General features: G+C 43.3%; 1 protein-coding gene across 3 annotated transcripts in view; it reads left to right on the forward strand.

The window, feature by feature from the left end:
• MRPL13 (mitochondrial ribosomal protein L13) overlaps positions 1–25,568 on the forward strand; it is a 51,858-nt gene that overhangs the window by 15,426 nt on the left and 10,864 nt on the right. For 2 of the 3 annotated variants that reach the window (XM_084848887.1, XM_084848885.1), the window contains exons 5-6: positions 10,589–10,675; positions 12,839–12,960. In XM_084848887.1, coding sequence (XP_084705013.1) covers positions 10,589–10,675; positions 12,839–12,960 — 209 coding nt within the window. Of the gene's footprint in view, positions 1–10,588; positions 10,676–12,838; positions 12,965–25,568 lie in introns of those variants that run through there. The other variant, XM_084848886.1, reaches the window with a different exon arrangement.

Genomic DNA, 25,568 nt, shown 5'->3' on the forward strand with positions numbered 1-25,568 from the left:
CGTGCTGTGGTCCATGGGGTCACGAAGAGTCGGACACGACTGAACAACAACAACAACAAGTATTTAAAGCCATGCAATAATACTGAATACAGTTTGCAGAAACAAATTCTATGCTAACAGATTAAAGATTTACTTCTTTTTTTACTATGTTAGCCCCACATTATATATTGTTTTTCAGTTTCAGTTCTTATTTTAGTTGCACATGTTGGCCACTGAACACTGGAGGGCAGCATAACCCAATGTATCTCAAACTTAGACTCTAAGGAGCAGTTTCCTTGTTCTCACTCTGGATTACATTTTGATGGCCAAGAACCCATAAGTGAATTTCACAAAAAAATTCCACTGTGAAAAAAATAGTACCAAAAGCACTATAGATAGTAAAACCATATTTGATAGTGAAGCACCAAGACAGTTCATGACTAATTTAGGAAGTTTCTTGTGTTCTAGCCATAACATGGCAACAGTTTTGAGCTTTACATGCTTTCACACATTTCACAATCGAATAGACACACTTGTGCTTGTCAGTCCCTCTACAGTGTTAAGAGGACAAATGAATAAACTGCACAATTAATTACCAAGTTTCATATCCCCACCCACCCAACCTGACTCCGGGGTTGTTGTGCTGTGTGATCCCGGCCAACGTGGTTTATGTGATGGTTAAACAGACCATGGGTTGTACAAGGGTTGATTAACCCTTGTATAACCCACACTCACTGGGTTCGCATGATACGACAACCCCCAAGTGGGATTGGATATTCAAATTGGCAGGGGCTAAATAACCCACATTGGGCTGTTGTGTCATGCGAACAGCCCCTGTCAGTGCAAGGAAGAACAAAGTTCACTTATGTTACATTCTGTCAGATGTCCATCCCTGAAGCAGATGATAGAACAGCCACTAGAGGCCGGAAGGCACCTAGCAGCAGCAGATATTTTGTTTTCCGGGGGCAAAGACAACTTACAGAAGCAAGGATGGAAAAAATGTAAAATTCATTCTAATGTGCAGTAATTGCAACTGCCATCTGAAAAACACGACTATGCAACTCTACACTAGGAATGGAATAGTTTTGTGGAAGAAATCCAGGAAAGTTAGTTGGAACTAAGGTCTATCAAACTAAGCGTTGTTGTTGTTGTTCAGTCGTGTCCGACTCTTCGTGACCCCATGGACCATAGCACGCCAGGCCTTCCTGTCCTGCGCTCTCTCCCGGAGCGTGCTCAAGTTCAAGTAAGTTAAGCATAAACAGTATACATTTACAAGTGGAAAACTAGCCTATTCCTCCCTCCGTTTCCATCACCCTGCTTTCCTTGTAGCTCTGTATATTTAAACAGAAACTTTGCATGTTTCCTATAGTATAACCCTTGCTGTATAAAGTTTTTTAAAACTGTTCTTTACATTTTAATCTCTACTCACCTAAGGCAATTTGTCTACCTAAATCTGCACCCATTTTCTTCGCCTTCCAGCTGATTTCCACTCCTTCCCATCCATGCTTTCTCTGTGGCTGGGAAGTTGAGGTTTCCTGTATGTGAAGTCCCTGTTCGAGGCTGCATTTGACTACTGCCGCAATGCCATTGAGCCTGGCATCTCTGAAAATATATGGGGAAGGGCTGTAGGTCGGTGGTTGAACACGTGATTTGCATGCAAAAAGTGCCTGCTCAGTCTCAGGCATTTCCAGAAAGGGCTGGAAAAGCCACCTATCTAAAATTCTGGAGAGCTGCTACTCTCCAGAGTTTTGTAATACTTTATATAATACTGAACTAGATGTGTATATATAATGCTGAGCTAGATGGACCAATGGTCTGACTCTGTATTAGGTGTCTTCCTCTGTTCCTATCCTCAGTTCCTTTTCTTTCCTCAGCAGCGCATCCCAGGCACTTTAATTATGGCAAATATAGATAGCTAAACATTTGTCCTAATGCTGCTGGTATCTTTTTACTTAAGATAGACAAAACTTGCACAGTACTGAAAATCAGTAGGGAGTGGATTTTCCTGGTGGTTACACAAAGACCTGATTCACACATAGCGACAACCCATGGTTTAAACAACCCATGGGCTTTCAGGGATGAGCAGGAGAGAGTGGATGCATTGCTTACAGCACGGCCGTCACTTCCGCTTTTACCCTGCAATCCACAATTATCTCCTTCATAGGTTGTTGAGCGTGACATTCAAACCCAGACCGATATGTTGTTTAGGGCCTAAACAACCCAGCAGTTAACTCATGGTTTGTTGTCCAGTTCAACAAACCCAAGGTAGGAAGGTAGGAACAACAGCTGCAAATAAAAGCTATCTTTTGTTAGTCTTGCTGGATGGGTGGCAGAGCTGTCAAGCACATGGGAAACCTGTTCGTACACCTACATTCTACAATGGATCTCCAGCACGATGTGACTGTCAGAAGTCAGTTTATTGTTATGCTAATACTTAAACATTTCTATTGTGCTTTCAAGTGTTCCAAGAATTTCACTCTCATTATCTTACAGGGTTGTAAGGATAAGTCGGTATTACCACCCCCCACCCCATTTTGTAGATGGAGGGACGGAGACTGAGAGAAAGTGGTGGCTTACATAAGGCTGCCTAGTGAATTCATGGAAGAAGTGGGATTTGAACCAGGGACTTCCTGATTCCTAGCTCAGTCTCTTAGCCAGCTCTCTCCACCAAATGCAGAATCTCCCAGTTCATTGCAGTATTCTTCATAATGTTTGTAAAGAAGAATTGCATTTTATTCAAAATCTTTATGTTTATGGTAATCTTGTACAGACTTCAATGACCGTTTTCTGTTCACCGTTTTCTTTGAGCCCATGAAATATCTCTCTTTAAAGGACAATATTGTAATATTTCTAGTGATTTTTGTGTGCTAGAATCAATAGAGTTGTCATTCAGTTTGTGAGCCAGACTTTTTCTCCTTGAATTCTCATAATACCAATGTTGTTTCCAATAATGAGTCATCCAGATTTGCCCCAGAAAACTTAACAAATTACTTCTTCCAGATCTCTGACTTTCCATCTATGGTATATATTATATGGGCGTATTTATATATTAGCATTTAAAAACCTTTCTATTTGTTTTTCTTTTTTTCTTTTCATGGCTGTGTGTTTGGCAGTTTTACTAGTTCCTTCCTAGTGAGCTTGTCCAAACTTTCCAGGAACTGTTTCATGTGAGTGTATTGCATTTTTGTCTGTTGAGTTTTTACATTGCTGCACGTTTCTGGAGAGGGATAGAGGGAACTGGCAGCCTGAATACGCAACATACTCTCCCTTCTTTTCCCATCTGAACCTCACTACCATTATGTTCTTCAGCTGCTAATTCCTGTCTGCAAACAAAGACAAAAGCAAATAGAAGTGAAAAACTGAGGTGCATATCTCTTTATGATAAAAAGACCCAGAAAACTAATTTTTTTGAAATGTCAAGAGACCTAGTCTTATTATTTTGAGCATGTAGGGCTAGGGTTATTGGTTGACACAGTTGGTGAGGGTTGATTCACACAATCCCTCATGACTTGCACGATTAGGAATGACTCCTTCCTCCCTTCTTGTACATGGCTGCCCCTTCTATTTCTGGTTTACTGAATTGTCTGAATCAACTCATTATGGCTATTTCTTGCCTGCCAACCCAGAATCAGTGGATTGGTAGCAAATTATGATTAGCACTAAAGAGGAGAGGGAAGCTGTGTGCCGGGGGGTGGAATGCACAAGTTCACATCTTATTCACAACAACAACATGTTATCAGAGGTTCGAACTTTGGGCCCATTCACACATCACGGCAGCAAATTGTGAGTTAATTAACTCACAATTTGCTGCAACGTGTGCTGCCACCATTTTGTGTCTGTGAAATGGTGGTGGCACATCCCACAGCAAATCTTGCAGTAGTAAACCCACAATTTGCCACCATTACATGCAAACTTAGTCAGTGTTCAGTGCAGGAGGTCTGTAATTGGATCTCCCAGTGTATTTTCTTTAACTTATGTGGGAATGGTACAATTTGAATTGGGAGAAGGAGGTTTAACGCATGTCTCTGGAGCTGCTGTTAGCTGTGAAGGGTAGAACATGCAGGCACGATATGGGGTGCAATTTGAATCAGGAACCATTGCAGCACAGGGGGAGGGTTAAATCCCTTTCCCCCTAGCAGCACAGCCTGATCCAAACTGAGGGCCTGTGAGGCAGCTTTTAACAAAAGAAGAAGAAAAAACTTGGATCTCCTATGTTGCATCCATTTCATAAAAGCTTTCAGGGGCTGTATTCTAATGGTGGGAGGGGCTGAAGGCAGAAGGGATGGAGCCAAAATATAAGAAAATACCAGCATCTATTTGCTTAAAGCCTTTCCTGCCAGTAAGTAAGCAAGCCTTAGAGGCATTTCCGCCTTTTAGAATGGGGGGAAAACGGCAGAAAAGCCAGGAAACCACCAAAGTGTGGTTGTGGGAAAGGGGGTGGGGCCAGACCAGGTTTGGCCCCTGGCCGGCCTGGATTTGGCCCCTGGCCGGCCTGGATTTGGCCCCTGGCCGGCCTGGATTTGGCCCCTGGCCCTTAGGTTCCCTGTTGTAAAGGGAGGGGCTAATGGATCCTGTCCACCACAGACAATAGCAGAAAGATCACTTCAAATCACTTAGGGTTATAGCAGTGTTCCTTTCTTTTAGTTTTCCTGTCTGGGAGGAGGAGCGGGGAACAGATACTGCAGCTCAGTGGTAGAGCACACGCCTTACGTTCAGAAGGTATCTGTTATCTCCAGTTAAAGGATCTTGGGTAGAAGGGCAGGGAAAGACTTCTCCTGAGACCTGGAAAGCTGCTGCAAATCAGAGTAGACAACACTAGGCTAGATGGACAACTAGTCTGACCTGGTATAAGGCAGTACCCTGTGCTCTCTTTGCTTTTGCTGCTGTTGTTTTAAAACGTTCAGTAGCTTGTGGTACAACAACCAGGAAATCCTCTTCTGTGGTTCTACCAGTTTTGCTTTGTACCTAGAGGTGGTTATGTCTATCTGTATTTTAATTTCCTTCAGGATTGTAATTAGTGTTGTATTTCTGAGAAAAGTTAAATGCACTGTCATACCAATGAACTATTTTTAAAAATGTGCTATTTGATCACCTGTTAGAACATCTTGCTAATCTATGTGTCCTGCTCTTTGTCTAATGCACTCAAGATAGAGTACATCCAAGATTGAGTACTCACTTCTCTCCTCCCCCAACCCCAGACTTTGGTAATCCAGTTGTATTTCGCGGGGGGGGGGGGGGGTTAATCAGCAAGAGTAGTCCATCTGTGATTGTGTAAAGCAGCTCTGCATGTGTATGTGGAAATATATATTATCATAACCTTTTGTTGGTTGTATTTGAAAAAGGGCACATGAGTATTTGAGACTTGGAAGTGAAAGTCCCTGGCTCTTCAATTTGTGGGTTATGACTTATGTTTCTCAGACATTTTATTACTCTGTGGGCTTTGTAAGCTGTCTGTTGAAAACTAACATTTATGACATTCTCTGTCATATAGTGGTCTTCTAATTTACACACATATTAGACTTAAAACTACTTACAAAAAGGAAATTCCAGTTGCAAGACGACACAACATTGTAATGAACACCAAGAGTTCTTAACTCTGAATAAGATAGGCCTACACGAGAAAAGCAGGTTTTAAAGTAGGCAAAATATTTTTCAATGTGTTATTCATAAGTGCAGTACTTTGTAAAAGGGGCTGAAGCATCTCAAGGACCTCTAATTCTTGGATGCTCATTAGAAATGCTAGGAAACTAAACATTGGACATAGAGAGAGCTCCAGTAATTAACTTTGATTTCTGTGGCTGTACTCTTATTCACACTTACTTGGGAATAAGCCCCATTGAAAATAGTGTGACTTCTGAGTTAATATGTATACGATTGTGTTGCTAGAATACCTCAGGGGTGTTTCTAGAGTGTGGATCTACTTTGACTTCTTTCCCTTGACATTGAATTGTGTTTCCCCCTTCCCCTGTACTTTTTTTTTTTTTTGCATTTGATGTATGAAAAGCAGTTTTCAAATTACTTTAGATGACTATATTCCAAAATTCCACAGTGATTTTTTTTACTGCAAAGGAAGTTACTTTAAATGATTTCCTATTTTAAATAGCTTACAGGAAATTAAATTATATATCTACAAGCATTTGCAATGACTTTTGGATTTATGGTGACTTTCAATATTTTAGTTACTAACGTGTTGTAGTTATTGCAGTTTTTCTCCACTCCCCTAAGCAGATAGGCAGGGACATACATTGATAATGTAAACTGACTTTAAGTTGCTAGTGTTAAAAAACAAAACAGTGTATCCTCACTTTGTCTGCTATTGATCTAAAGAATGAAGAGTCCTCAGTTTTGCTGTTTGTATTATGTAATAGACCAGATTCGGAGGACATGCTGCCAGTCATTGTGGGTTATTTAACTCATGACAAGCCGTAGCACCCACAGGGGCCAAGTTGCATATGCAACCCTTGCTTGGGCGTTGTATTGTGCGAACCTGGCAACTATGGATTATACGAGGGTTAAACAACCCTTGCATAACCCTAAAACAGACCATGGGTTATACGACGGTTGTTTAATGCTTGCCAGGTTCACACGACACAGAGACCCTGGAGCAGGGGTTGCATATTCAGAATGGCAGCTGCACATGCCCCCCACATACCACAGTCTCACTGTGGCTAAATAAACCCAGTGATAACCACCCATTAAGATGATCCACAGTGGTGGGCTGTTGTGTCATGCAAATAGCCCCATAGCTGCAGGGAGCTCACTCCACCCCTCCCTGCTAGAAAGATCACACAGCTTTCAGTTGACCCCAAAAGGCTTATAACTTGGGTGAACCACTCAGGGGAGCCACAAGGGAGCAGAGGGCCTGGGTTGTAGCTTTTAAAACTGTTGGTGGGCTTTGAGGTTGTGTTTGTGTTTTTAGGGGTGGGGTGCCCACCTGATAGGCAGAATTGAGGGAGGCATGTGTCCACCTGGTGGAGGCAGTGGGGGGAGTTCTAGGGGCTAGAACATACCGAGGCTGGGCAGCAGATGCTAGAGGAGCGCTAGGGGCAGGCCACGCTGGGTAAGGGGAACAAGGGAGAAATGTGTAATGTCTGTCCCCTGTCCAGAGGCGAAGGATGGCTGGGGGATACATGACTCTATTCTCTGGCCTTCGTCTGCTGCTGTGTAATGCCAGGTTCATTGACCATAAAACATATCCATGACATGATCCTGGATGAGGGTGTGGACCTGGCATTTATTACGGATACCTGGCCAGACAAGGCCGCTGCTCCCTCTCTTGTGGCCACTTGCCCGGCTGGATTTTTGTATGGGCAGCAGCTGAGGGCTCAGAGTCAGGGACGCGGAATGGCTGTTATCTACCAGGAGTCCTTGGTCCTCACCAGATTCCCTCTCCAGGAGACCAGGGTTGCTGACTGCATGTATTGGAGGTTGGGCCCAAAGGGCAGTCTGGGGATTCTGCTCGTGTACCATCCACTCTGCTGCAAGAGAGACTCCCTGGCCGAAGTGCTTGAGGTGGTCTCTGATGTGCGCATGCCACCCCCTAACTTGTTGGTATTGGGGGACTTCAATGTACATTCGGAGGCCATCCTCGTGGGGGTGCCTCAGGACTTCATGGAGACCATGACTTCCTGGGAGCTGCACCCTATTCCAACTGGGCCCACCCATGTAGTCAGTCATGCGTTAGACCTTGTGTTTGTTTCCGGAGAGGTGGGGAGTGATCTGGAAATCGGGGGTATATCCACCATCCCCTTGTCATGGTCAGATCCCTACCTGGTGGGGTTGGACTTCTTGGTTCCACAACCCCTCTGCAGGGGTGGAGGACCCATTAAGATGATCCACCCCAGGTGTTGTATGGATTAAAATGGATTCCTGACTGTGCTTGTGGATTCTTTGGAGCGTGCAAACGGCTGCTTGGTCAAGACCTTGGTGGATGGCTGGAATGCTGCAATCACTGGGGCATTAGACCGGTTGGCTCCAAAACGCCCTCTCCCCCTGAACAGAGCTCAGACTGCACCATGGTTCACCCCACAGTTGTGAGCTTTGAAGTGGGAGGTGAGATGGCTAGAGCACCAGTGGAGGAAATCTCACTCCGGACATGGGTTAGAGCTGTAGCCCATAGGGGACACCATATTACTGTGGTTCCTTTCCTTCCTCTCTGGCAGGTAACAGAGGGTAGCTCTGGGGGAGGAGACTTCAGACCCTTGGCTGCTCACTTCCGGGGTGCCACAGGGTTCTATTCTCTCCCCGATATTATTTAACATCTATGTGAAGCCGCTGGGGGCTATCATCAGGAGGTTTGGAGTGCAGTGTCACCAATATGCAGATGACATGCAACTCTACCTCACATTTAAATCCTCGCCAAGGTTGGCTGTAGAAACCCTGTCCAAGTGTGTGGAGTTGGTGAGTGGCTGGATGGAAAGGACTAAGTTGAAACTGAACCCCGACAAAACCAAAGTACTTTTTGTGGGAGATAAGGGGAGGTTGGGGGAGGATGAACTGGTGTTCAGTGGGGTGCGGCTGCCCTTGAAGGACCAGGTCCGCAGTCTGGGGGTCATTTTAGACTGCCAGCTGTCCATGGAGGCTCAGTTGTCAGCTGTGAGCCGGGAGGTGCTGTGCCAACTTCATCTGATATGGTGGCTGCACCCCTACTGCCCTAACCATCTGCTCCCATCAGTAGTTCATGCCCTGGTCTCCTCTCGCCTAGACTACTATAATGCGCTGCTTACCAGTTGTTTTCTGGGCCCAATTCAAGGTGTTGGCATTGACCTTTAAAACCCTATATGGTTCCGGCCCAGTCTATCTTAAGGAGCGCCTCCAGCAACACCAGGGCTGCCGCTCAGTGATATTGGCCTTGGTAGGCCTTCTGTCTGTCCCATCAGCTAGGCTGGTGAGGACTAGGGAGAGAGCCTTTTCTGTAGTGGCCCCCACTCTGTGGAATTCCCTCCCTAGTGAACTCTGCCATGCCCCCTCTTTGATGAGCTTCCGCCAGGCTTTAAAACCTGACTGTTCAGGCGGGCATTTCGGGTGGGTTAGGGCTTTGTTTGTTTATTTTAGAGTAATGTTGTTTTGTTGAGTTGATTATGTAAATTTGTTGTATTTCCTGTTATTTGTATAGTACGCCGCCTAGAGTGGCCAAGTAGCTGGCCAAGTGGGCGGCTAATAAATAAATAAATAGTTTCTCTTTGGATAAAGTCTATATGGCTTTCTAGTTCTTACATAAAGGAATATATAGGTGTACTTAAATCTTTGACACTGGACCGTGGTTCTTTTGCATAAGTTAAGATCTTATTCACCACCCATAGATCGTATTCACCACTATTACCAATGGGCCTGTTCATCTGGAATGAATAGCTAGCAAATCATTTTCACAGGCTAAATGTTTGCAGTTAAGGGCAGTATGATGCATTACAGAAACCACAGGACTGCCATGCAAAGTGACAGCCTTCTGTTGAATCCTCCCCTTAATATCTAGTTCAACTTGCTTTGTGTCCTCATGGCAGCATGCTGAGATGTGGACCGTGATATGCTCAGTTCCATATAAAGATTCTAGGAACAAGGTGAGATGAACTAGATGTTAGCAGGGGGCTGTGTATATAGGAGATACATGGCAGTCCTGTGTTTTTTGTAATGTGTAGCCCTGTCTAAGTTCTTAGTGGGAAGTTTGGTTCCTTCCACCATACTTCTGGTATTTATTAATTTGATTTGTACCCTGTCTTTCTACAAAGAAAAATGGCACTCAAGGCAGCTGTGTTGGTTATCTAGAAATAGATCAGTAGTTGAGACTATACTAGTATGATATTTCATCCAAATACACGGGAGCAATTAGATTATATATTATCTCGTGTGTAAAAAAAACTAATCTTAAAAATATTATTGAGATCAGGAAGACATCACATATATTTTGGAAGGGGATTTATGGATGTGTAACTGCACATGTAACAGGCGATCTCATGGGTGGGACCATCATTGCTGCTGGGACATTCAGGATTGCCTGTCAGTGTGGCTAAGTGAGAGGAAATACCTCAAACCACAAGTATGGTGAACAGCTGGGCCTATTTCACACAACAGTTTCCCTCCATACATAGCACTTCCTAGTAAGAAAAAGCATGTACAGCATCACATGTGACGGATGCACAATAAGTACATAAGGAAAGCTCTGCTGGATCAGATCAGTGGTCCATCTCATCCAGCATCCTGTTTCCAACAGTGGCCACCCAGATGCCACTAGAAAGCCCACAAAAAGGACATGACAGCAAGGCCCTTGTGCAGTTCCTTCCAACAACCGATATTCAGTGGCATGTTGCCTGAAACCTGGAGGTTGTGTATCATCTATTTCATTGTGTGTGCATGCAGTGGGAGAAGCCACCTACATGATGTGAATCCATGTTGGGGAAGAGCTGTAGTTCAGTGATTGAACACATGTTTGCATTCTAAAGTTCCTGGGTTCAAATGTCTACTGTATTTATTTATACTGTCTACACACTTTCCAGGAGCACTAGAGTCTATTGACTTTGTATGAATTCCCCTATTTTAACTCTGTGCAAGTTGGCTCAATATCGGATCAGGCTACATTATTTACATAATATGTACGCTTGTATTTATTTTTCAGGTTGTAAAATTGGCTGTCTATGGCATGCTCCCCAAAAACCTCCTCAGAAGAACCATGATGCAAAGGCTGCATCTCTTTCCTGATGATGTAAGTCTGTAGCTGGTATTGCTTCTTGTGTACTAATCTCAACTGTACACCCTCCCATTCATATTCCAACTTTCTTTCCCAACCCATTCACAAGCTGGTAAAATAGGCTCTAGCCTGTGAAAACTCATGCCACAATAAGTTCCCTGGCCTTTAAGATGTCGCTGTACTTTTTCTTCCTATGTGTGTGTGCTAATATAGACTGACATCCTTAATCTTCCAGAACAGGGGTAGGCAGAAGGTAGATCTCCAGATGTTTTGGACTTCAACTCCCAGAAGCACCTGCCAGCATGGCCAGTGGTCAGGAGTTTGGGGTGTTCGGGTCCAAAACAACTAGAAATCTACCTTTTGACCACCTGCGTTCTAGAAGAAATGCATTTCTTATTTCATTGTTTCATACTGTATTTATTTATGATGGGTGACAACAAAAACAGCATTTATTTATTGATCTGCAGATTGAAGACCTTGCCTTGCTAACTAAACTCTACTTCAAGGTAACACACACAGAAATCATAAAAACGCTAAAAGTAAAACCTAAAAATGATTGTACGAAGGCAAAGTTTATAACATAGAAACAAGAGCATATACATCAGTCCAGTAATAAAAACGTAACCAACTTTAGCAAATGGGTAGGAGAAAAGGAAAGTCTTCAACCTTGCAACAGAAGGGATCCCTCAGAAGTGCATTCCAGAAGTTGGATGCCACAGCTAAAAATTTTGTGTTGTGTGTTGTGGCGTAACTGCCCCATGATTTTATTTATTTAAACTCTGTGTTTATGGTTTAATAGCGTCTCCATACATTTGAGAACATAAGAAGAGCCATGCTGGATCAGACCAAGAGTCCATCTAGTCCAGCATTCTGTACACACAGTGGCCAACCATCTGTCAACAAGCAGGATGTGAGCGCAACAGCACCCTCCCACCCATGTTCCCCAGCAACTGGCTCACTGCCTCTGGTACTGGAGGTAGTACATAGCCATCAAGACTAGTAACCATTGATAGCCTTTTCCTCCAGGAATTTGTTCAACCCCCTTTTAAAGCCATTCAGATTGGTGGCCATCACTACATCCTGTGCTAGCGAATTTCGTAGTTTAACTACGCACTGTGTGAAGAAAAGATTGCCTGGAGAATGAGTGAGAATGTGTGGGACCATATGATTGGATGAGTGCCTGGTGCTGGGTGATTGGTGAGTGAGAATGTTGGATGGGAGGGAGTGAAGGAGTGTCGGTTAAAGGGAGCAGTTGAATATATAGGTGGTTCAGATAGGGATTGACTTGATTAGCAGCAGCATCTCCTGGGGATGGGGGCAGGGTGGATAGTAGCCTTAGGTTAGTTTAGGTTAGGAGGTTAAATCATAATGTAACCAAGAACAAGAACTTCATAGTCAAGAAATCTTTTGTAATTTAAATATTTATTTTAAACTAATTAGGGGTGCAATCTTATGCATATTTAAACAAATAAGCCCTACAAGTCCCAGCATTCCCCAGCCAGCCAAGCTGGCTGGGGGTTGTAGGACTTGCGTCTGTCTAAACATGCATAGGATTGCACTCTAAATGGTTTTGGTTATTATACACAGAATCAGTGCTTGATTCATAATCATGCTACTCACACAGAACCAAGGTAAAAACTAAAAGGGCACATCTCACACACTCCAGTACTCTTAAAGAAATATAAGAGTATCTTAAAGGTTGTTAAAGGCGGATGCCTGAGTTCGGTGGGGACAACCCGCCGAGGCTGAAATAAAAGCGAACACCCTCTTGAGGGACCGTAGGCAGGGAGAAGAGAGAAGGGGTTTCGCTACATGTGACCTCTGTGATTTCACTTGGGTAAAGGGTGGAGTGCACAGGAAGGCTTTGGTGAACCAGAGGCACCAGGAGGTACACATAGGAAAATACGCTCCCTCAGAGATGTAGGGCTCAGACTGTTCGGGGCTTTAAATACCCTTAATTGAATTGGGCACCCCATGAAGCAGCTAAACACCAGTATATTCCACAACTGTATCAGTTCCTTTAGAAAGTAACAGTGTGATCCTATACATATGCATTCAGAAACAAGTCTCATTAAGTTTAATGGCTTTTACTCCCAGGTAACTATACTATTGCAGCTTGTGATGCAAATGAAGACTAGGATGAAAAGAGATCATGATTAGTGTTTCCCTCCTCCTCAGGTTATCCCCGAAGACATACGCAAGAATCTGGTAGAGGAGCTTGCACAGCCCCGCAAAGTGCCCAGGAGGTTAGATGAATATACACAAGAGGAAATTGATGCTTTCCCAAGGATCTGGGTTCCGTAAGTGTCTAAAAGCCCTTGGAAGGGGTATTTATGACTACATGTGTAATGGATTGGCTTTTAATGAATGCATTAGCCTTTGAGTGGCTAAGAAATGTTTTAAGAATGCCTGTGAAGCAAACCTTTCCATCAAAGGTGGATAAACCATAGAGCTATGTCCCTTCAATTCTTGAATTATTTTAAGCATTGATTTGTTCCTATTCTTCCTTTATTTATATACATTTCTGAAAGAAATCAGGAATTCTGGTAGGCATTTGTAGACTTACAACCTTAATTACCTTTAAGACGATAATAGAAATCAAGATATGTCTGTTTTTGGTCCTCAAGGATGATATTTTCAGTATAGTCTTATAAACATGATTGAATATATACTTTGAAAAATGTAGAAACCTGCTCTCATATGGAATATATTTGGTGAAACATCTACCATAAGGACAAGTCACCAGAGTTCCCAAGCATGGAGCTCTATGAGGCTTTGGGGGAATTAAGTTACGGCCCTGAGAATGGTCACTGATAAGCCATCGTATTGGAGCTTTGATTGTGAGGCATGGAAAAAAGAAGAAAGCACAAGGTTGATTATATTTTTCCCTTACCTAATTAGACTGGCATCAAGTGCTCATAGTAGGGATGCCTTGGGCCCAAGTGAAGGCCACCAGAGTTATACAGCTTAACCTAGCTTGCTGAGCAGAACACCCAAGCTCATCATCTGCCTCCTGGGATTGTGCCATTCTAAGCACATCTGATGTGGTGCCAGCCATGTAGAGGATGTTCTTGAATGCGCCGTCCCTTCTTCCTATTCCATTATTCTCTCCGCTGCTATACTGTCTTCTTTGTTCATTGATTGTAAGCTGCTCTGGGAGCCTTTTTGGGCTGAGGAGCGAGGTAAAAATACTATAAATAAACAAACAAACAAACTGCTGCCACAGGCAGCTTGTTTACTGGCAGACACGCCTGTGGAATTGGAGCCAGTGGCAATCTGTATGGGTCCTATGCATCCCATGTGATGGCACCCATACGACTGATGATCTGGGGAGGAATTGGAAGGTTCCCCATCTCCTGCCACTGACATTAATCTGTTAGTAAGAGACTCCCTTCTGAGGCAGCAGTGTAGCAGTGGTTGCTGAGTGAAAGGGAATGCAATGTATCCAACTTGCTTTTTAGAACATCAAATGATCGGTTCTGTTTGGGATGTGCAGGGCCCATGATTCAAAGGCATATAAACAAGAGTTTCACATTGACCTCACTTCCAGTTCAGATCAGGATTTTCCATACATGAGGCAAGGGTGGTGGAAGTACATAGGAATCAGTGTTGCAAAATAGGGCAGGGTTAGTGCTTTAAAATAATCTTGCACTATCCAAAGAAAGTTTGTTTGCTCGCTGGATGAACCCACTCCTTCATTAGCTGCTGAAGTCTGGAAGTCTTTTTCTAAAAAGAGATAGCTGGACTTCTGGTGGTGTGGAAAGAAAGAAGACAGCAGGAGAAACTTAAAAGCTGGTATGCAGTGTGTGAGTTTAATCTCTTTTGTTTCGTGAGAGAGAGAAGCAGCAGCAGCATTTAGCTTTGTAATCCACTCAAATAACTTTTCTTATTTGGCAAATTAAAAATAAAATAAATAAATTTTGGAAACTTGGGTTGCTCCTGCCTCTTCTCAGTCCTGGTTATGCTATCCAACAGGGAGAATTTAAAACATAATTTCATCCCATTAAGATTGCATGATTTGCTGGAAACAGAAAAGAGAAATTGTTAGAAGAAACAGCAAAAAAGAACTGTTCATTTGACTGGACGGGAGACTGTTGTACAGCCATTTAAAAGACTTAGGTGCATGCCTGATCAAAACACCCTGCTAGGACTAAAGCAGAGATCTTATAAGAGGGTGTAAGGGCCTGCCTAGAGTCCTGGATTATATTTCTGACATTAAAGATATGGGTGAGGCATCAGCTGGGGGAACCTCCTGTACCTTTTTAAAAGGCTGCATAAAGGGCAGGATTCCAACACGAGTAGCTTTCCTTCACCTGTATTTCCTTGACAGGGCTGTATCTGTTGGATTTCTGCCTGTCACAAAATCTTTGAAGTCATAGGTGTCTTGTCTCCCACCCCCCCCACCCCAATATTTTTAAGCCCATGGAATTTGTCTTCTTTTTTTCCAGATAACAGGACATGACTATTTCAGTTCACTGCAATAAAAGGAAGCTTCCAACCCTGGCAGTTTTGTGTCAGTTTTCACATTAGTTCCTATGTATTTCCACCACTCTTGCCCCCATATACCCAGGATTCTACTGATTGCAATCAAGAACTAGATGTCCCACTAGCAGACTTTTAAGACTGTAACCCCTTGCCCTGGGAAGGACACTGTAGGAAGCAAGTTTGATGCTCCCTCCCTTCATTCTGGAACTACCTCTGTTGCAGGATGCCTCCAAAAAAGATCATGCCTGCCACAGATCATACCTACCAGCCATTCGTGCCATCACTGTTGCTGCTGTCTTGGTGCAGATTCCCTCACAGAGGGGCAGGTTCTGAGCAGGAAACTGTAACCTAGGCCCCGCATATCCCTGGTTTAACGTGTTGTATTAATCCACCGATTCAGACCAAGCAGGGCTGTAGTCTAGAAACAGTGCTGATAGGTGCATCTGTACTTGAAACAGGGTTCACTGATTTCCTTCCATAAAGCTGCTGTTGGTAGCCCTCAAAGGTGGAGTAGAAGGATCATTCATAATGTGTCTGTATGGCCCAGAATATTTTTGTTCAGGACTCTAGCTCAAGACGCTGAAAAGAGTGTAACTGGGTGTGAAGGTTTGAGGCCTACAGAGACAAGAAAAAGAAAAAGGTCAGGCCTAGAGGCCTGGGTTTTCTTGATGAGAAGGGCATCTCTGAGACAAGCAGTTTCATTTCCCCTGTTGAGTTTCAGCTTTCATTTCCCCAGCTTCATTTCTTCAGGTTTGAAGCAGTACTTTCGGTTTTGGGGGAGGAGAGTATAAAAAGAGAGTGTCAGAAAGTCCAGAACAGAAAGGGCAGAGTTGGAGGACCAGAGCCTGAAAAGGAAGCAGGAAGAAGTGGCCTGGAGAAGTCTAAGTATAGCTAAGATGAAGGAACTTGTGTTTTGCAACTTTTATTTTCTCCTAAAGCCTTTTGTATCACTCAGCTCTATTGTGTAAATACATTTAGTAGAGTTTTGCTTGCTTTAATTTACCAGTAAACTGTTGTGGTTAAATCCTGTGTCTAGAGTGTCAATCACCCCACACCTACAGCCTAATCCCCATGTTATTGGAAAGGGAAAGGGAAAGGGAAAAGAAGGAAAGCGGGACTCTTAAGAAGGCAAGAGATCTTTAAAGAGTTGCTCAGGGGGTCCAAGTCATAAGGGGAAGCCTGACACCAGGTTTGGACGATCGCAGCGGGGGAAGAAACCGTTGTGGCTTCTCCCCTGCACGTGTCATGTGTGCGATTGCCATTTGCATTATTCCCCACTCTGCAGCACAGGTTGGCATGTATCTGAACCTGGCATGTGGGGCAGGGGCTTCGTACCCACCCTACAGCCCACAACGTGCAGTAGAGGTTGTAGGGTGGGTACGAAGCCCTGCTGCGTGTCGGGTTCAGATGAGACGCCAACCCACGCTGCAGCACAGGGAATAATGCAAATGACAGTTGCATGCATGGGGGTGGGGGAGAAGCCACAATGGCTTCTTCCCTCACCACAGTTGTCCAAACACACTCTGTGTGAAGAGATTGGGCATGGAGCTTCTGTAGTCTTCCATGTGGATGTCATAAGTAATGGGGAAGACTTAAGGAGCAATCCTATTGCCACTGTCTAGAGGGCTATTGAATATGCTCTTTTCTGAGAACCAACCTCGGAGTCCCCGCTCCGAGGTCAGTTCCCAGAAAACTGACCTTCCCTCCTCGTCTGCACTGCCTCCAAGGCAGCGTGGAGAAGCCCCATCCTCCGCGCTTGTAAGAGGAGTGCAGAGCGACTGCAAAGGGGCGTTCCAGGGGACGTTCCGAGGTGGGGAGAGCGGAGCTGTGAGTACGACACATTCATTGTGTCGTATGGCAGCTTCCTCTCCCAGTCGGGCCCCCCGCTGCTAGACAGCCGAAAATGTCTGTCTAGCAAAAACTAGCAAGGCAGGAGAGGCGCGGAGGGAATGATCTCCCCGTGCCTCTCCTGCCTTGCTTTGGATAGGTGGTTGCCTCCGAGTTCGGAGGCGGCCACCTATCTAGTTAGGATTGTGCCCTTAGTATTGTTTGAGTCCACTACTCTAAAGCAAAGTGAGTTTTATTAACAGAAGATCAAATTGCTCAGCGCCTGCTTTTCCCACATTTCTCTGCTCCCCCATTGATTCTGACCAGATGAGTCAAGCCTGTACGGCCAGGTAAAAATGAAAACAAAGATGTTTGGCAAAGGGATTCCTACTCAGGAGATTAAGGAGATCTTTGTCCAGCTAGGGCTGAAAACAAACCTAGAAATATACAGAACCTGTTCAGTTCCACATTTTAAATGTTTCTTGGATAGTGAGACAAATTGCCTTTCAGCATGCTGTTCACAAGGAAAGTATATATGTATCTATATCTTGTTACCATATGCAAAATAATTGCATCTTGTAATTACGTAGCCCAGAGAAAAATCCATGTTTTAGTTATGTCCCAGACCAGACAGACAGAGAGACCATGAGACCATCTGAATGAAGATCCTCAGAGTTGGAGCCAGCTCCATATTGGCTTGACTATTTGAGGCCATTCCTTTTGCAAACAGGACTTTCCAGTCTGTTAACCTTGGAGGGTAATCATGAGGCGAGGGAGAATTCCAGGACAGTCCAAGTGTCTGACCCTTTCTCTCTTTAGCTTTACTTGACACTTCACAATACTAGCATACTGACTGAGACTGCGAGCCAAGACATCTCAACATCTCACTGCAGCTATGAACTCACTAGGTAGCCTTAGGCAAGCTATTCTTCTCTCACCCCCGGTCCTCAGTCCAGAAATAATAATACTGATCTACCTTACCGGACAGCCTTCCTTATTGGTGCCTTCCAGATGTGTTAGACTACAACTCCCATCATTCCTAGCCATTCCAACACACATAGAGGGCAACCGCTTAGGGGATGCTGTTATAGGGCTTATAAAATGTGCGGAAAGCTTGTGTACAGCATGCTTTGAACACTGAAAAAGCAATATGTACATGCAGAATATATGTTGTTTATTGTTATGCCTGTGTCAAATGTCTGAAAGTGTTGAGGGCTCTCTAAATAAAACAACGGAAAGCATACTGGCTGAGAATGATGGGAGTTGGCATCTAACACACCTGGAGGGCCCAACTTGGAGAAAGCTGACCTAGTTTATCTTGTTTCTGCAATCCATAAAACATACCATGAGACTACTCTTCTTTTCTGCAGTAAAGTACCGAAACCTCTTATGTGAAATTTACCATTCTGAAGCTCTTAGCCATAGCTCTCTTGACTCTCCTTGAGATTTTTTTTTCCTAACGAAGTTTTAAGAATCTGGCTTAACCCAAAAGAGGAGTTGGGGGTGGGATGAAGGTCAGAAAGCTTTTCTTCCTACTGCTGAGAAAGGGGGAAAGCACTTGACCCCTCATTGCATAAGAACAGTGTAGCAATTGCAGCATAAAATACCTTGGGATTAAGAGGCAGCAAGAATCCTTAGGGTAGAAAGGGGAGTTTGGGAGAAAAACAGTGACAAAACTGAGAATGGGTTGGAGGTGTTCTAAAACTCCAGCCAAATTGATACTGATACTTCCTCCTCCTAAAATAGCCACTGAATGTTTTCATAAAATCCTATTAATCTTAGACCTCTGCAGTTTTATGCTGTGAAATTGTGGTCTGTTATCACCACAATTAAGGAAATTGCAGGAAGCCAGCTGTTTAACATAGAGAAATGCCATGTGGTATTAAGTATGGAAATGGTACTTAACGGTATAGCTTATAATTAGTAAAATGTGCATGAGAAGTGTCTGTCTTCAATATTCGGCACCATTTCAACTGGAAAATTACAAGCCCCTTTCTCTCCAGCTGTCTGAAAAAGGGTGAGAACAAAGTGACTCACCTCGAGGTACCATACGCTTCTAAAAATACTTCTACAGAAGTGCCCTGCATAGCTGCCATATTTTGTTTCTTCAGAGAAAGGATGAACGTGTCCGTGTTTCCCAGCTTTTCTGTAGTAAAAGTTCTTCTACTAAGTTCTTTAGGCTTTTGCTTCTCAAAAGTAGGAGCAGTCCTTGCTAAGTGGGTGCAAGTGGTAGCTGAGTCATAGCATAAAGGTGGCCTGTGAACTGGGAAATCCCAGTTCAGATCTCAGTTTAGCCTTGCACTCACTAGGTGGCCTTCAACTAGCTACCACCCCTCCACCTCAGCCTGCTATCTGCAGTGTGAGGAATAATAATGTCGGCCAACCTTACGAAGCTAATTACTGAGAGAACGTATGTGAGGTGCGTTGAACGCCTGAAAGGTGCAGTACAAATGCCAAGCAGTATTATTTCTAGGGAAGGCACGAAAACTTCAAATGCTTCCGTACAACAGTGTTTTGAAAAACGTATAGAGCAGGTTTAAAGAGAGAGAAGATAATATAAAACTATGAAGTCTCAAGTCAAACATCAAGTCAGGCAAAGCCTGCCAGAACAAAAAAACCCTTCAGCTTTGAGCGAAGGGACATCGGGGAGGGAACAAAATGGGGCAGGCCTTTGTCAGCCTAGACAGAGCAGCGAGGCCCTTGTGCATGATTCCCCCCAAGCAAACTGCAGGAGATGGCAGGATCCGCAACAAGACTTCCTCAGATGATCTAAGAGGGGAGACAAGCTCATGGGGAAGGAGGCATGAATGGTGGCATTCCCAGTATGATGCCAGGGACCAGTCTTTAGCAGCCAAGCAGGAGCATGGATTTACTTTCCTGCCACTTATGTCTCCCAAGATTGAGGTGGCCTACAGCATCAGGTGGAAAAGCTAATACTGTTGCAGTTGAGTTGTTTGGAAAGTTGTCTGTCTTGCTTTGCAGAGGCCCCGTTTCAGTTCTTTTTAAAGGGAATGCCCTTCATTAAGTTGGGGAACGTGTCAAATGAACAACCTTCCTCCCAGCTCTGAAGCTGCAGAGGTGGGGAGGGATCCTTTCCCTCTTGGTGGAGGCTTCTTTGGCCATTGCTCCACAAGAAACCCTGAGCACCACCATCCAGCAGCAGCTGAAACTAGCAGGTGAAACCAGGAAGCTTTCCATCTCTCCTTCCGCAATAAATAGAGGCAGTGAGGAGGCTTCTTTGACTGCTGTTCAGGGGAAGTGCTCCAAATAGTTCCACCAAACATCAGCTAAAGCCAACACCCTCCCAACTGATTTTCCCCACAGATAAAGTTGGCAGGGTAGGAGGCTTCCTCAGCTGACACTGGGTGAAGGCACTTGTCTCTGATAAGCATAAGGTACAGGAACCTGGCAATCACAGTAGTTGGCTTGACTAGCAAGGCCAGCCCAAAATAGTACACCCTTGGGCATTATATGGGTCTCAGTAATCATAGCTTGGTTTGAGTTATCGTGGCTGATCTGATACTGGATTGTGTGATTTTGTTGTGGTTTTATGATTTCATGTTAAATAGTGTTTATTGATTGTATCCTGCCTTGAGATCTTTTGATATGGGGTGGGTTAGAAATATTTTAATAAATAAAATATATGTTACTTGAGATGCTAGAAAAAACCATGTGCAAGAACACTATTCACTATTTCAAAATGCAAAAAGATACATTTTAATTAGCGAGCAACCATGCTCTCTCTAGCTGGGAACTGTCTAAAGGTTCTGTTTGACACTAAAATCTATATACACGTTAACTGCTTTCTTAACTATTTTGAATCTTGTCTCTTTCATCACGAATACAGGTGTGGGTCAGACAGATGAAATAAAAGCAGCTTGACTGCATCCTGCTGTTGTGTGTATGTGTGTGTAAATCTTTAAAATTTAAAGAATTTTAACTTGATTTTGAGCTGAACCTAAATTTTATATCCTATCTACTGAACCTGAACACAAATTGGTTTGAGTCTCCTCTTTAATCTTCAAGTACGCTTATGAATGCTGCGGTTAATAACCATCTCAGCAAATTTTGCATTAAGTGCAAATTGCAGTAAGAAATGTACTTTGGATTATTTGCCTGAGTTCTAACTAGTTTGGAGCTTTTGCAGTGGAGAAAACTGAAAAGGTGCTCTTGAATGCAGAAGTGAAGCACTCCAGGGGGTAGAAAATAACTAAATACTTTACTGCAAGCTGCTTAAACTTGAATAGAACTTATTTTCCCCCTAGAGAAACATTAGGCAAGTAATCAGGTACTTTAAAAGAGGGACTCGCTTTCCCTTGAAGTCCTAGATTTTGCCCAGTGGCTAGATGCCAGACTGACAGAGCCTGTTTGATTATGAAGGCTTTAAAAAAAGCAACCCTTAAAGGTCAGCAAATCCACATTTAAGCTTTTCAGCTGTTTAAGCTTAATCCCATGATTCCTTGATTCTCCCGTTAAAATTCCAGTTGTAAGGACGTCTTTGTTCCTGTCGACTAAAGCATATATAGTGCCTGGTAAACCATGAAAATGGTAAAATATTTACGTACTGCTATGGTTAAACTAATATAGAAGGAACTGTTGCAAGAATATTACTTAGTTTAAATAGGTTGATTAAGAAATGCTGATTAGTATACGGTATCTATGATGATGTTGTTTGTGTTGTAATATATTGATTTCCCCCCCTCAGCCAGTGTACTCTTAAGAACTTTATTCTTTTTATACACAAAGGTCCAGTGGGCTCAATCTGGCGCATGACCGGTTCTAGTATGGCCCATGACTTTATAGCAGTGCTGCTGCTTTAGCTTTTACTTCCTGTGGTGAAGTGTGGCTGGCTGGCTGCCTCCTACAGCTCAGCTATAGAGAGGCCCAGGACAAGAACTGGCAAGATAAGAAGGCTGTTCTCATGGCTGTGCTTCCAGTCAGGTGCCACAAATAAAACACCGGAGCACCAGGGGTGCCAAATGGGCAGCCACGGAATGAAATAGCACACCTGCAAATGGGATATGGTGTTTGATTTGATTTGTTACATTTCTATACCACCCAGTAGTCAAAGCTGTCTGATCACTTCAAAAAGGGGGGCTGGGCATACAAAGTGGGAGAAGTGGTCAGATAACATGTGAGAAAGAACCATATTTATTTAAAATGGGACATCTCAAAAATAAGAGTAATCACTCAAAGGAAACCGTGAGATGCAATTAGGAGCCATTCTGTCTTAAGAGAGAGAGATTGATTGATCTGATCTAGTGAAGCATCTCTTATATTCTTAATCCTTGGCCTTAAAATTTGGTTGGTGCTTAGATGAACAAATAAAAGCTATTTTCTCAATCTGTATATAGTTTAAGCACCACTTACAATAACTGATTATATTGGCTAGAATAAATTGGTAAACATATAATTGTAGGTTGGCAACAAATAAATGCTTAGTTTTAGTCTTCCAAAACAAAATCTTCATTGATTTTATTTTCCTCAAACATAAATTTAAAGAAGTAACTTCTAAAATATGAAGTCTAATATAATAAAATATTCTGTGATCTACTTTGTAATTATATACCAACAGGTGAAACATTAAAAAACGTTTTTGAAAATGGATTTCATTAAGCAAGCCTGAAAGAGAAGCGGTGGCATCTTATTATAGGGCAGCACTGCTGTCGTCAGCTAATAATAACTGCATTCCTGTGGGCACGGCTTTCTCATAGATCGTTTTTAATTGCTGAACTGTAACTAAAACAAAGAATGGGCTAAAGCAAAGTAATGACCTTATTTGATTTCAAGATCTTAAAGAAAATTGTTTGTTTTTCTTCTTGTTATTCAGGACCAATTGAGAGTGGTCTGCGGATATTGCATGTTCTCCTACCCTCCTTCCGTTGTAACCATAGTTATGTTGTTGTTGTTATTATTATTATTAATTCATTTCTACGCCGCATCAAGGCTAGCCAGGGTTCCCTGCCTAACCAGGAAATCAGCTTCAAACCCTGGAAAGGGGCTGCGGGAAGGGATCACATGATGCAGTGGCTCACTCCATAACTTAACAGATAAGCCCATTACATCAGCATCAGCCCTCAGTACAGAAATCTAAGTAATTTGCATATTTGATCTTGTATATATATGTTTAGGGATTTCAGTTTTAATATTAAGAACCAAGTTTTCCAAAATGTATTTAGGGGAGGCTGGTGACGATCCAATGCAAGGAGGCCAGAGCACAGGCAATCCTCGCCTCTGTGCTCTGACCACCTTGCATTTTTGGCTAGACACGTGATTTCGCCTGTCCAGCTGGGGAGCTTCAGAGCAGGGGGGGGGGAGGCTGCATGGCGCATAGGAAGCTATACAACGCAGCTTCCATGGTTCCTCCCTGCCCCCAGGACTGCCCCCTTTTCCCCATCTCCATGCTCCATTTCTGAGTGCAGAGACGTAGCTAGTATAGAGAGAACCACGCCAGCTATGATGGGGGCAGAAAGCACAGTTTGGGTCTCCCAGAAATCCCCCAAAATCCGATGACCCCAGATGCTATCTAGGGCACATAAGATTGCTCCCTATGATTATATGAAACTATGATTATATGAAAATGGGAAATGAATGGGACATTATCAAAGTATCGCCCATAAACCCCAGGAATTCTCATCAATAAATCGTATCTACAACTGACCTTCTGTAGAGTTGTTTCATTGTAAAGGGAGGAAAGTAGCAAGTTCATTCTGAAAAGGAATTGAATCTCTTAACACCAGCCCACTTCATGAAACTTCATGCTATAAATAAAGTAATTTGGTGGGAGATGAGGATTAAATCAGAGGAGAGATTTTAATAATTATAATTATCACCCACCATACTTAAATTTTCACTCACTGGTTTTTCTCATGGATACTGGCTGAATAGTATTTCCAAAATTCCTTCTGCAGTTTTCCACAACCACTGTGCTCTCTGTTTTCTTAGAAGGCCATATTTTGAAAAACTTTTACTGAGGATATTATCCATTATTTTACCAAGTGTTCTCTTTATAAGGACCCATGTGAAAAATATTTGTCCAAGTTTAGGCTCAGGAAGAATTTTGGTACACTTAGTGAATGAGTATGCTTTCTGTTGTTTATGAAAATTATGTTACCTTGCGTGTTTCCCTATTTGTGCTGGCTGCCAGGATATTGAGAGCTAAATTTGTTAACTCTGTATGTTCCTTTTCTTATGGCTTATAAATAATACTATAGATAAACAGACTTCTGTCTCCAGCCCCCATCCCTGATAACCCTATATATCTTGCTAGGTCTTAAGGCTGCTCCGGAAGCTGGAGCTAGTGCAGAACGCAGCAGCTCGGCTGTTGTCGGGAGCTGCCCCTTTTCAGCCTGCAACTCCTTTGCTGAGGGACCTGCACTGGCTGCCCATTCACTGCCAGACCAGGTTTAAGGTTTTGGTGCTAGTGTACAAAGCCCTAACAACTCAGAGAGTTCCTTGTCCCTTACCAACCTGCCCAGTCACTGAGGTCATCAGAGGGCTTGCTCCTGCTCCTGGTGGTGCCACATGGATCTATGGCCTGACTGGAGTCGACCCGGAGAAGAGCCTTCAGTGCATTTCCCATCTTGTGGAACTCCCTGCCTGTAGAGGTGCCAACACTGGGTTGTTTTCAGCGCCTCCTGAAAACAGCTTTTTTCCAGGAAGACTTCCTTGGTTAAGCCTCGGTTGTACTGGCACTCTGTTTTTTTAAGAATAATTTTAATATCATGTTTCATTCTTTTTATCTTTTGTTCATTTTATCTCTTGTTCACTGCTTCAGAATCTGTTTAGATGTGGAGCGGTAGACAAATGTAAATAAATAAATAAATAAATAGATAGGTCTTCTGGTTGCTTCCCCAAAGGAGACATTTGTTCTATCCTTCCTTATTAGCCCAGATAAATTCCAGCAGATAATTGCAAATTTAAAGTCTGTTCTTAGTTTTCAGCACTGGAGACCAAAAGACCCATGGAGAAAAGCCCCCCCTCCCAAACCCCACTGAAAAAATCCTAGTCCTGTTTAATACTATATAGGCCAATAGTAGTCTTTTAAATTGGCTATGCGCAGAAGCATAAAATAAGAATATATAGAAGGTGAAACAGATGTTCTTTTTAGAAGCAGGAAATGTAAAAGTTTTCCTTTGTAATAGTAATATTTTCAGCTTAATTTTCCATATCTGTTCCCACTGATGCTACTTGATGTAAACCAAATGATGACCAAGTATTGGCTTCTTCAGACCCCTTTCCACCTTAATAGGAATAAAAACCCAAGGGTGCATACTCTAAATTTCAGCATTTGTTAGGAACTCTGAAATTTGCACAGATTTTGGTAGGTATCTGCTCCTTTAAGAAACCGGTGTTCTTGCACTCTGCTTGGTCTGCCTCTCTTTCTTGTCCTAGGGCTCCACTAGCATGGATGAGAGAGATGTCTTAGAGAATGGACACTCTGTGCATCGTTCTTTGGCTTCCTTCCCTCCTGCTTCACCTCCCAGTTTGGCAGGTGCACCACAGGCTGTGCCACATGCTTTACTAGACCTGGAGAGCTGCCATACTTGGCTCAAAACTTAGTATTTAAACAGCCAGTTTTCAGACTTTGGCAGAT

This window comes from Heloderma suspectum, chromosome 4 (genome assembly GCF_057233095.1).
Source record: "Heloderma suspectum isolate Gila_16-S chromosome 4, 16-S_ref, whole genome shotgun sequence".
In the NCBI taxonomy this organism is placed as follows: Eukaryota; Metazoa; Chordata; class Lepidosauria; order Squamata; family Helodermatidae; genus Heloderma; species Heloderma suspectum.